This window comes from Elephas maximus, chromosome 5 (genome assembly GCF_024166365.1).
Source record: "Elephas maximus indicus isolate mEleMax1 chromosome 5, mEleMax1 primary haplotype, whole genome shotgun sequence".
NCBI lineage: Eukaryota > Metazoa > Chordata > Mammalia > Proboscidea > Elephantidae > Elephas > Elephas maximus.
The window spans coordinates 4,148,687-4,161,855 of NC_064823.1; the positions used below are offsets into that span (position 1 = coordinate 4,148,687).

At 40.1% G+C, this 13,169-nt stretch overlaps 1 protein-coding gene across 8 annotated transcripts in view; it reads left to right on the top strand.

Annotated features, from left to right (window-relative positions):
* The window catches only part of ELF2 (E74 like ETS transcription factor 2), a 127,794-nt gene that overhangs the window by 44,943 nt on the left and 69,682 nt on the right, over nt 1-13,169 (top strand). For 5 of the 8 annotated variants that reach the window (XM_049885268.1, XM_049885263.1, XM_049885264.1 and 2 more), the window contains one exon: nt 11,048-11,213. The exons of 1 other annotated variant lie outside the window; for it this stretch is intronic. In XM_049885268.1, coding sequence (XP_049741225.1) covers nt 11,048-11,213 — 166 coding nt within the window. Of the gene's footprint in view, nt 1-11,047; nt 11,214-13,169 lie in introns of those variants that run through there. 2 more of the 8 variants (XM_049885272.1, XM_049885271.1) reach the window with 2 other exon arrangements.

The window sequence follows — 13,169 nt, forward strand, 5'->3', positions numbered from 1 at the left end:
AATCGACTAAGATATGGACTCTTGCTATCAAACGTCTTACTATCTAGACGAGAGTTGGGTATGTAAACAGATAATTACAAATATGGGACAATGAAAAGTGTTAATATTAGGCAAACAACTTGTTCTAGAAGTATTTGGGAAGGAAAAATTGATTCAGATTGAGAAATTATAGAAGACTCCCTAGAACTGGGCCTTCAGTGTATGGAAATGATTTAGACAGATGTGGAACTAATTCCAGGCTACAAACTAACATTAACAAAAGTCTTGGAGGCTTGCATATTTGGGAATTAGGGGCAAAGCCGGTAGTCAAACAGTAGGAAATAAGGCTATAAAAATGGGTTGGGGTTAATATTTCCAAGAGCAGTGAAGCCAGTGGTTGGTATGTTAAACTTTTAGACAAATGGGGAGTCATTAACGCTTTTTGTGCAGAGAAGTAACGTGAGCAGGTCTGACTGTAATGTGAAAAGATGCCCTCTAAAGTTCAGGGCAAGTAGCAGGTTTGAATACCGTTATGATTGTTAGAATATAGTAATAAAAATTGAGTACTTACTCTGTGCTGGACACTGTGCTAAGTACTTAGTGCATTTTATCTCTTTTAATTTTCAAGGGACTTTGAGAGGTATGAATATTATTGTAATCACTTTTTTAAAATACAAAACTGAGGTTTAGAGAAGAACACAGAGGAGAAGGACAGAAAGAGATGTTGATATGATAATTTGTTCCATTTAGGCACATTAAGCTTACAGTGTTGGCTAGATATTCCTATTTGGTCCTAGGGTTCAGGAGATGGATCAGGGCAGAGGATAAATATTTAGTAATCATCAGCATAGAGGTGCTATTTGAAACCATTAAGAATGGGTGGGCTTGCTTGCGAAGGTAGTATGGAGTGAAAAGAAAGGAGATGCTGAGGACAGAACCTTAGTGAATTGACTAGATACATAAATGAAGTATTCATTCTTTGGATCAACACTAGTCCCAGTGCCAGTCGTCATGTTGCTCTCTTGAGTAACTCATCAGTCTTCACCTATCCCGTGAAGCAACTATTTTATAGCCAGGTGGTACTTACTACCTGTAGGTCGTAGTTGTAGAGCTGAGCCAAGAAACAGAGTATTCAATTGTTAGTGTATCCAATCTGCAGGACATAATTTTTTTTTTTTTAGTATTAAAAAGTTAGACTCACTGAAAGGGCCACATGAACCAGAGACTACATCATCCTGAGACCAGAAGAACTAGATGGTGCCCAGCTACAACTGATGACTGCCCTGACAGGGACCACAACAGAGAACCCCTGAGGGAGCAGGAGAGCAGTGGGATGCAGACCCCAAATTCTCAAAAGACCAGACTTAATGGTCTGACAGAGACTGGAAGGACCCTGGTGGTCATGGCCCCCCAGACCTTCTGTTGGCCCAGGACAGGAACCATTCCCGAAGCTAACTCTTCAGACATGGATTGGACTGGACAATGGGTTGGAGAGGGATGCTGGTGAGGAGTGAGCTTCTTGGATCAGGTGGACACTTGAGACTGTGTTGGCATCTCCTGCCTGGAGGGGAGATGAGAGGGTGGAGGGGGTTAGAAGCTGGCGAAATGGACACGGAAAGAGAGAGTGGAGGGAGAGAGTGGGCTGTCTTATTAGGGGGAGAGTAATTGGGAGTGTGTAGCAAGGTGTATATGGGTTTTTGTGTGAGAGACTGACTTGATTTGTAAACTTTCACTTAAAGCACAATAAAAATTATTAAAAAAAATTAGACTCACTGTTTTTGCATTACAGAGAGTAGAAATTCAGTGTACCATTCAGCGTGTCCTTTTTATTTTTTTTAATTCAGTTCATCTTTTTGTAATTTATTTAAAACTTATTTGTGGCATGTTTCAAACAAAATGAAGAGCGTATAAAATACATACTGTTTAAGAATAACAAAAAAGAATATACATTACTGTTTTAGTTTCCTAGTGCTGCTATAACAAATACTGTAAGTGGGTGGCTAATTTAACAGAAATTTTGTCACAGTTTAGGAGGCTAGAAGTCCAAATTCAGGGAAGTGGCCCTGAGGAAAGCCTTTCTCTGTTGTCTCTGGGGGAAAATCCTTTTCTCTTTCTTGTTTATCTCCACATGGCATCAGTCTTTCTCCGTTTGTGTTTCCTTCTTTCCACATCAAATCTGCTTGTAATATCTCAAAAGCGATTGGTTGAAAACACCCTACAGGCAAGGCAGGAACATCCTCGGTTAGGAACATCAGACTTAACATTTGACTTACTGCAACCAGCAATTACAGACCAACCCCCTAAAGCCTATTAGTAAAAATGGCTGGTAATAACAAACGGGTGCTACTTTGAGGCGTGCCTCAAAACATTATTACTAATTGTATTATTATGTTAAAGATGTTTTAGTGTATCTGGAAGTGTTTCTTTAATGCTTTTATGCGTAAAAAGGTACACTATATACTACGACAAACATTTGATTAACTGACATTAGATAAGAGCTGTACCTGTTCCGACTTACATACACAGGGGCATCCTGGTCAGTTACTTGGCAGTGCTGTAGTATGGATCAGGTATTGCATGTTCGTTTAGCAGGTTTATGGGCACATGAAGACAGTGCTTGTGAGATGCAGAAAGCAATTTGGCTTTCTGTCCTGGGTTCCTGAGACAACAAGAACAGAGGCTTACCTCGCCTCCACCCCCCAAAATGGTAAGGCCAGTAAAAGCTTTGGGAGGCATGGAGTGAGGGGGGACACTTCCGGGTTGGAGAGAGTGAACATCTGCTCCCAGGAGGGTAAGCCTGGGTAAGCATGTCCCCTGGGGAAATGGGAGCTCAGCCCTGGGACCCCTCCTGAAGCTCGCCCTAAGCCTTTTCTTTTACATCCTTTCTGGTTATAATAAATTGGTAATTATATTTATAAAAGATACGTATAAACAGGTGTTCAGCCATTTTAGGAGGTAGCATATGTGTGATCAAGAACCGATGGTATTGAAGGAAGAAATCCAAGCTGCACTGAAGGCATTGGTGAAAAACAAGCCTCCAGGAACTGATGGAATAACAACTGAGATGTTTCAACAAACAGATGCAGTGCTAAAGTGCCCACTTGTCTGTATGTCAAGAAATTCGGAAAATAGCTATGGCCAGCTGACTGAAAAAGATCCATATTTGTGTCCATTCCAAAGAAAGGTGATCCAACAGTACGCAGAAATTATCGAACAATATCGTTAATATCACATGCAAGTAAAATTTTGATGAAGATAATTAAAAAACGGTTGCAGCAGTACCTCAATAGGGAACTGCCAGAAGTTTAAACCAGTTTGAGAAGAAGAAGTGGAACAAGGAATATCGCTGCTGATGTCAGGTGGATCTTGGCTGAAAGCAGGGAATACCAGAAAGATGTTTACCTATTTTTATTGACTATGCAAAGGCATTTGACTGTGTGGATCATAACAAGTTATGGATAATATTGCAAAGAATGGAAATTTCAGAACACTTAATTGTGCTCATGTAGAACCTGTACATAGACCAAGAGGCAGTCATTCAGACAGAACAAGGGGATATTATATAGTTTAAAATCAGGTAAGGTATGCTTCAGGGTTGTATCCTTTTACCATACTTATTCATTATGTATGCCGAGCAAATCTGAGGAGCTGGACTGTATGAAGAAGAATACGGCATCAGGATTGGAGGAGGACTCATCAACAACCTACGACACACAGACGACACAGTCTTGCTTGCTGAAAGTGAAGACTTAAGCACTTACAAATCAAAGATTACAGCTTTCAATATGAATGACACCTCTGCATAAAGAAAACAAAAATTCTCACAACTGGACCAGTAAGCAACATCATGATAAATGGAGAAAATATTGAAGTTGTCAAGGATTTCATTTTACTCTGATCCACAATCAGTGCACATGGAAGCAGCAGTTAAGAAACATATGACGTATTACATTGGGCAAATATGCTGCAAAAGACCTCTTTAAAGTGTTGAAAAGCAAAGATACCGCTTTGAGGACTAAGGTGTGCCTGACCCAAGCCATTAAAAAAAAAAAAAAAAAAACCTGTTGCTGTTGAGTTGATTGCGACTCATAGCAACCCTGTAGGACAGGGTGGAACTGCCCCATAGAGTGTCCAGGGAGTGCCTGGTAGATTCGAAGTCCTGACCTTTTTGTTAGCAGACATAGCTCTTAGCCACTACGCCACCAAGGTTTCACCCAAGCCGTAGTATTTTCAGTTGCCTCATATGCATGCAGTAGCTAGATGATGAATAAGGAAGACCAGATAAGAATTGATGCCTTTTAATTGTGGTGTTGGTGAAGAATATTGAATATACCATAAATTGCCAGATGAACAAACAAATCTGTTTTGGAAGAAATACAGCCAGAATGCTCCTTAGAAGTAACGATATGAATCTTCATCTGATGTGCTTGGGACACATTATCAGGAGGGACCAGGCCTTATAGTTAGCCAAAACTAAACCAAACCTGCTGCTGTAGAGTTGATTCCAACTCATACATAGCAACTCCATAGGACAGAGCTGAACTGCCCTGTAGGGCTTCCAAAGACTGGCTGGTGGATTTGGACTGGCGACCTTTTGGTTAGCAGCCTGAGCTCTTAACCACTGTAAATTCTGTGATTCATTCCAGGAAATTATGGAAACCCACAGGGGCAGAGAGAGCCAGCAGGGACTTTTGTCTGCCTATCTGGCAATCTCCTCATGTGTCTGTCAGTTTGTCGTACTGTGGGGGCGTGCACGTTGCTGTGATACTGGAAGATATGCCACCAGTATTCAGATACCAGCAGGGTCACCCACGGAGGACAGGTTTCAGCTGAGCTTGCAGACTAAGATAGACCAGGAAGAAGGACCCAGCAGTCTACTTCTGAAAAGTATTAGCCAGTGAAAACCTTATGAATAGCAGTGGAACATTGTCCGATATAGTGCTGGAAGATAAGCCCCCCCAGGTTGGAAGGCACTCAAAAGATGACTGGGGAAGAGCTGCCTCCTCCAAGTAGAGTCGACCTTAATGATGTGGATGGAGTGAAGCTTTCGGGACCTTCATTTGCTGATGTGGCACGACTCAAAATGAGAAGAAACAGCTGCAAACATCCATTAATAATCGGAACCTGGAATGTACGAAGTAAGAATCTAGGAAAATTAGAAGTCGTCCAAAATGAAATAGAATGCATAAACATTGATATCCTAGGCATTAGTTAACTGAAGTGGACTGGTATTGGCCGTTTTGAATCAGACAATCATATAGTCTACTATGCTGGGAATGACAGCTTGAAGAGGAATGGTGTTGCATTCATCGTCAAAAAAAATGCAAGTTCTATCCTGAAGTACAATGGTGTCAGTTATAGGATAATATCCATACGCCTACAAGGAAGACCAGTTAATACAACTATTAGTCAAATATACGCACCAACCACTAGGGCCAAAGATGAAGAAATAGAAGATTTTTATCAGCCGCTGCAGTCTGAAATTGATCGAACATGTAATCAAGATGCATTGATAATTACTGGTGATTTTAATTCGGAAGTTGGAAACAAAGAAGAAGGATCAGTAGTTGGAAAATATGGCCTTGCTGATAGAAACAGTGCTGGAGATCGAATGTTAGAATTTTTCAAGACCAACGACTTCTTCATTGCAAATACCTTCTTTCACCAACATAAACAGTGACTATACACATGGACCTCGCCAGACGGAGCACATAGAAATCAAACTGACTACATCTGTGGAAAGAGACGATGGAAAAGCTCAATATCATCAGTTAGAACAAGGCCAGGGGCCGACTGTGGAACAGACCATCAATTGCTCCTCTGCAAGTTCAAACTGAAACTGAAGAAAATCAGAGCAAGTCCACAAGAGCCAAAATATGACCTTGAGTATATCCCACCTGAATTTAGAGACCATCTCAAGAATAGATTTGATGCATTGAACACCAGTGACCAAAGACTGGACGAGTTGTGGCATGACATCAAGGACATCATCCATGAAGAAAGTAAGAGGTCACCGAAAAGACAGGAAAGAAAGAAAAGACCAAGATGGATGTCAGAGGAGAATCTGAAGCTTGCTCTGAAACATCGAGCAGCTAAAGCAAAAGGAAGAAATGATGAAGTAAAAGAGCTGAACAGAAGATTTGAAAGGGTGGCTCGAGAAGACAAAGTATTATAATGACATGTGCAAAGAGCTGGAAATGGAAAACCAAAAGGGAAGAACATGCTGGGCATTTCTCAAGCTGAAAGAACTGAAGAAAAAATTTAAGCCTCAAGTTGCAATAGTGAAGGATTCCATGGGGAATATATTAAATGACGCAGGAAGCGTCAAAAGAAGATGGAAGGAATACACAGAGTCATTATTCCAAAAAGAATTAGTTGCTGTTCAACCATTTCAAGAGGTAGCATATAATCAGGAACTGATGTTACTGAAGGAAGAAGTCTAAGCTGCTCTGAAGGCATTGACGAAAAACAGGGTTCCAGGATTTGATGGAATATCAGTTGAGATGTTTCAACAAACGGATGCAGCGCTGGAGGTGCTCACTCACCTATGTCAATAAATATGGAAGACAGCTTCTCGGCCAACTGACTTGAAGAGATCTATATTTATGCCTATTCCCAAGAAAGGTGATCCAACCAAATGTGGAAATTATAGAACAATATCAATATTACACGCAAGCAAAATGTTGCTGAAGATCATTCAAAAACGGCTGTAGTAGTATATCTACAGGGAACTGCCAGAAATTCAGGCTGGTTTCAGAAGAGGACGTGGAACCAGGGATATCATTGCTAATGTCAGGTGAATCCTAGCTGAAAGCAGAGAATACCAGAAGGATGTTTACCTGTGTTTTATTGACTGCGCAAAGGCTTTGGACTGTGTGGATCACAACAAATTATGGATAACGTTGCAAAGAATGGGAATTCCAGAACGCTTAATTGTGCTCATGAGGAACCTTTACATAGATCAAGAAAAGGGGATACTGATTGGTTTAAAGTCAGGAAAGGTGTGCGCCAGGGTTGTATTCTTTCACCGTATCTATTCAATCTGTATAGCAGAGCAAATAATCCGAGAAGATGGACTATATGAAGAAGAACGGGGCATCAGCATTGGAGGAAGACTCATTAACAGCCTGCGTTATGCAGATGACACAGCCCTGCTTGCTGAAAGTGAAAAGGGCTTGAAGCACTTACTAATGAAGATCAAAGACCACAGCCTTCAGTATGGATTGCATCTCAACATAAAGAAAAAAAAAATCTTCACAACTGGACCAATGAGTAACATCGTGATAAACGGAGAAAAGATTGAAGTTGTCAAGGATTTCATTTTACTTGGATCCACAATACACAGCCATGGAAACAGCAGTCAAGAAATCTCAAAAGATGCGTTGTATTGGGTAAATCTGCCACAAAGGACCTCTTGAAAGTGTTGCAGAGCAAAGATGTCAACTTGAAAACTAAGGTGCGGCTGACCCAAGCCATAGTATTTTCAGTTGCATCATATGGATGTGAAAGCTGGACAGTGAATTAGGAAGACCAAAGAATTATTGATGCCTTCGAATTGTGGTGTTGGCAAAGAATATCGCATATACTGTGGACTGCTGGAAGGACGAATAAATCTGTCTTGGAAGAAGTACAACCAGGATGCTCCTTAGAGGCAAGGATGGCGAGACTGTGTCTTACATACTTTGGACATGTTGTCAGGAGGGATCAGTCTCTGGAGAAGGACATCATACTTGGCAAAGTACAGGGTCAGCCGAAAAGAGGAAGACCCTCTACGAGGTGGATTGATACAGTGACTGCAACAATGGTCTCAAGCATAACAACGCTTGTGAGGATGGTGCAGGACCGGGCAGTGTTTCGTTCTTTTGTGCATAGAGTCGCTATGAGTCGGAGCCGACTCAACGGCACCTAACAACAACAACAACAGTTCGGCAATCTGAAAGACTGTGTCCTTTTAACTTGTGTGCTCTCATCTAGCTCCAGGTGGCTTGGTATGAGAGCGAGAAGGGGCTGACAGTTCATAAGTTAGGAGGCTGGGGACCACCAAGCTTATAGCCAGTACCACCTGTCCTAGCCCTAGGTGGCTGAGGATGAGAGAGTGTTGCTTGGAATTGCTGACAATGAGGATAGAGAAGTGAGTCCTCGATGCATTTCCAGTTGGGAATTGAATTTATGCTGATCTTTAACTCGCAGTTAGCCATGAGGGTGGAATTTGCCCACCATGACCCTTGCTTATTACAGTGCTGTTCTGTTTTTTTGTTTGTTAGGTCATTGTAGTCTTCATCCAACACTTAGGAGTAAGTCAAAGCATAAGTCATCTGGGAGGTGAAATAAGTGTTCTCAACTGATCTAGCATCAATCAGGGCAAGGAGGAAGGAGTAGCTGCATCAAAGAAAGCCAAATATGAGTAAATGTCCAGGCTTATCTGGACATTCTGTCCTTAGGAGTATGGGCAATGGCTGTCTTGGTGATGGCAGCTCATCCTGCTGTTTCAGGAGTCACCTTGCTACAATCTGGACTGGTTGCCCTTTATATCTGGTGTATAATTGGTATCCGGAAGCCTTCCTTCACCATTCTCGTGAAGACTGCTGTTGTCTCTCCTGTTGTTATGTTTCCCATATCTGGTATCCAAAATCATCTTCTTTAAAAAATTTACTCTCTTGTTTTGATAGAATACATTCTCCACTTGCTGCTGCTGCTTTTTTTTTTCTTTAATTTGCTGTTGTTGAGAATATGCACAGCAAAACATAACCAATTCAGTAGGTTCTACATGTACCATTTAGTGACATTGATTACATTTGTGCAGCCTTTTGTCACGCTCCCTTTCTGAGTTGTTCCTTCCTCATTAATTCACTGTTCCCTAAGATTCCTATCTGCTGTTATCAGTTTGATCCCATATAGATAGTTTTTAAAGGAGCATAATGCTCAAGGCAGACATTTTTAACTAGTTAAACTATTGTTTGGTGTTAAGAAGACCTCAGGGGATATTTTCAGCTAGGTTTAAAGATTATCTCAGGTCAAAATGGGTGGCACCTGCCTGGAGGCAGGGTGAGACGGCAGGAAGGGAGAGGAACTGGTTGAATGGACACAAGAAACTTGGGATGGAAAGGGAGAGTGTGCTGTTATGTTGTAGGGATTGCAGGTAGTATCACATAACAATGTGTGTATAAATTTGTATATGAGAGATTGACCTGAGCTGTAAACTTTCACCTAAAGCACACATAAAAAAGATATCTCAGGTCAGTAGTTTCAGTGGCTCATTCAACCTTCATGGCTCTGGGAAGTCTGGAGTTCATTAACATTCAGAATTTTGGTCTGCATTTCCCCCCTTTTGATCAGGATTCTTCTATAGAATCTTTGATCAAAATGTTCAGTAGTGGTACTCCCACTTGCTTCTTAATAAGGGATACACGGGTGGTAAATGTTTTGAAATCTTTCATGTCTGAGAAAATCTTCTATTTTCATAAGATGGTTGACTGGGTAAAGAATTCTAGGTTGGAAATAATTTTTCTAAATAATTTTGAAGAAATTGCTTCATTGTCATCTCGCTTCCTGTGTGACTAGTTTGAAAACTTAAGTCGTTCTGAGCCTTGATCCTCTTATGTGACCTCTGTTTTCTTTCCAGAAGCTTTAGAATCTTCTTTTTGTTTGTAGTATTGTGATGTTTCACAATAGTGTGTCTCATTGTAGGTCTCCCTTAATTTTTTGTACTAGGCACCTAGTGAGTTCTTGAGTTCTTTGAAACAGGCAACTCATATCCTTCATCCCTAGGAAATTTTCTTGAATTACTCTTAGATTTCTTTCCAACCTCCCCGTCTCCCCCCCACTTCTATTATTTAGGTACTGGAGTTTTTAGACTGGTGTCCTAATAATCTTATCTTTTCCCTCCTATTTTTCATTGCTTTGGTTTTTTTTTTTTTCCCCCCCTCGGCTTCTTGGGAGATTGCCTCAATTTTATCTCCCAAGCTCTACTTTTTTTTTTCATTTCAGCTACTGTGTTTTTAATTTCTAAGAACTCTGTGGAAACCCTGGTGGTGTAGTGGTTAAGTACCATGGCTGCTGACCAAGAGGCTGGCAGTTCAAATCCTCCAGGCGCTACTTGGAAACTCTATGGGGCAGTTCTATTCAGTCCTATAGGATCACTATGAGTTAGAATCATCCTCATGGCAGTGGGTTTGTTTTGTTTATTAAACTGTGTTCTGTTCTTCTTTTATGGATGTAACGTCTTAGCTCTCTGAGAAATATGGATGTGTGTGTGTGTTTATATATGGATGTATTGTGTTAGAGGCTTTTCCTCAGTTGCCTGGTGATACTTGGCAGTCTGTTCATTTTTAATAGCAGAGGACTGAAAAACTGAGTGCAAACTGTTTGATACAGGGCTGATAATAGCAAATCTGCCTGTTACACCTCAAAGCCCCTGTTGTTTTTCCCTCTTCAGAAAGTAACTCCTTCGTCTTCTGTTGAGGTGGTGGAGGACATAATGACGGAAGAAGAGGGCTAGGAGTTAAATGGTTTTTCAAGCAGCTTTCATTTAATCTTTCTTGTTTAACCTCCTCCTCTTTGTCCACCCTTTGTTGTTCCTCTGTTTCCATAAGTAATTGTTGTTCTTACCTTCTATGGATTCTCCAATGTAAAGTCTCTTGTTTCTTTCCTTTTTCTGCCCCCAGGCTGTGATTTGGCTAACCCACTTAATACTCATCTGTTTGCTTTCAAACTTCCAAGGTTTTGTTGCTCTTATCTCTTGTCCTGTATTCTTTGTCCTCGTGGGCTTATGTCTAAAAAAAAAGTTGTTTACTGTCATTTTAGTGGGCTTGACATTGTATACATGTTTTTAATCGGCCGTCTTAATCCTAAAGCCCTGATTACTGAAAATTGTAAATCTATGTCCCACCTCTTGAGACTTGAAAAGATTATTAACATTAGCCCTTTGTTTCTTGTTTTGGTTTTTACATTTGTAATACATGAAACCGATTGTGCGGACTGCCTGAGACTGTATGAGCTCAAGGGTTTGTAAATGAATTTAGAATGTGTGAATAAAAAGGTTGATTGTTTCTCAAATTTGCTCTTGTAGGAAAGTGGCAAGGTTTCTGAATACCCAGCAGTGATTGTGGAGCCAGTTCCAAGTGCCAGATTAGAGCAGGGCTATGCAGCCCAGGTTCTGGTTTATGGTGAGGAGACTTACATGATGCAAGATGTGGCGGAAGAACAAGAAGTTGAGACCGAGAATGTGGAAACAGGTAGACGTCTTAAACATGTTCATTATTTATAACCTCCTCGTTTTGTAAGTTTCAGCATTACTATTGCCAGCTGAATAATACCCTGAAGAACTTCTTTTTAATACTATTTAGTATAGCTTGGAAACCAGTGACACATCTCTTGCTGAAGGTAATTTATGTAGATATAAGAGTTGCACATTCTGATTCTTTGAGGTATAACAGAGTCTCATGTCATAGGCCCTAAGGACAGAATTACAGCTCCGTAAATACAATTATTTTTTAGTGTTTTTTTCTGAGAGTGCACATACTCGCTAATTGTTATTTTAGAGGTCAGTAGGCCAGTCATATGAGGGTAACATTTTCTTTTCATTAAAAAAAATAGTGTATTTTTATCCTATAGCAGTTTAGGAGCTTCTTTAAATCAGTGTTGATGGAGCAGTATGATTCCCCTCTTTTCTTAGGGAAGAAACATCTTCAACTAGCCTATTCCCCTTGTGTCTTAGAAATCTTGGTATTTCAGTCTGCCTCTGGTGAGATAGTTGTATGTTTAATTGGGGATTAATAACTATACTTCTTGGAGAAATCTTTCCACTTTTGCCATTGATAATAACGAAAACAGAGTGTTTTACCAGAGGATTGTAGTCACTATTTTATAGTAAGTATTAAAACGTTTTTAGTATTAATGGAGAAAAAGAACCCATATACTTGGTCTCAACTCTAGTAAAAATTCTTAAATATGTAGCTGTATTTCTATCAATGTAGTAAACTCTCATGCTGAAAAATCTTGAATATGTGATGTCTTTTTGCTCGTTGAGGCCCGTTAGCACTCCCTAGAACTACTAGCTGTTTCCAGTTTAAAGCTGTTCTTTACCTAATTTTATGTTTTGTTGAGCCCAAGGGATTGAAAGATACCTTGCTGTTGAGAGCAATGATGACAGCAGTGCCAGCAAACCCTAGGTGAGGTGGTAATCAAAATAGGTAGGCAAACATTCATATAAGCTTCATGACTATAGTCTGGGGTGGTACCGGATTTACAGTAGAAGATGCAGGTGACAGGAAGATACGTTTTTTTTTTTTTTGAGAGTTTTCTTGTCTGAAGCTAGAAGCATAGTGGCATAGATGAATTTTCTTCTTAAGAAAAAAGGTAGAACAGTTAAATGTAATATGTATGATGGTATTTTGTAGACACTGTAACTGATTTTATTATAGGAGCATAATTAAACAGAGCACTCACCAATAACACACACACAGACAAAAGTGTGCTAGCTTAAACCAAACACAAATCCCGCTGCTGTCAAGTCCGTTATGATTCATAGCGACCCTCAAGGACAGAGTAGAACTGCCCCACAGGGCTTCCAAGGCCGTAATCTTTACGGAAGCAGACTGCCACATCTTTCTCCCTTGGAGTGGCTGGTGGGTTTGAACCTCTGACCTTTCAGTGAGCAGCTGAGCACTTAACCATTGTGCCGCCAGGGCTATTGTGCTAGCTTAAGTTGAATGCAAAAAAAGTAGAACCTGTTTGAAATTTCTGGAAGATATTTTAATTAAAAAAAAAAAAAAAGAATTATGCTTTTGGTAGCAAATTGGAACCTTTGACCAATTTAAAACTAGTGTCAAATTTCCAGAAATAGATAAGGATGTTTATCACGTTAAAATACCAGAGCAGGTCAGTCAAATCTTATTGGTTGTACAGCTGATTATAAAAATTTCATTAATTTAAAGTAACTCAGGTAAGAATGTAACTCTAAATAGGAAATGAATGTAACACTTAAAGAATTTAACTCATCTCCTTGAATTCTGAGGGTGATGATGTCATTTGCAGGGCACAGACTTGAATAATTATGACCTTGAAAAGGAGGATATGCAAAAGTTGGGTAAAAGAACAGTTTACTTACATGATTTCTAAAAAAGTTTTTGGTAGTATTTTTTTGATTTATATTTTCTCAAGACTGAAAGAAAATGCTATTAGTAAATAAT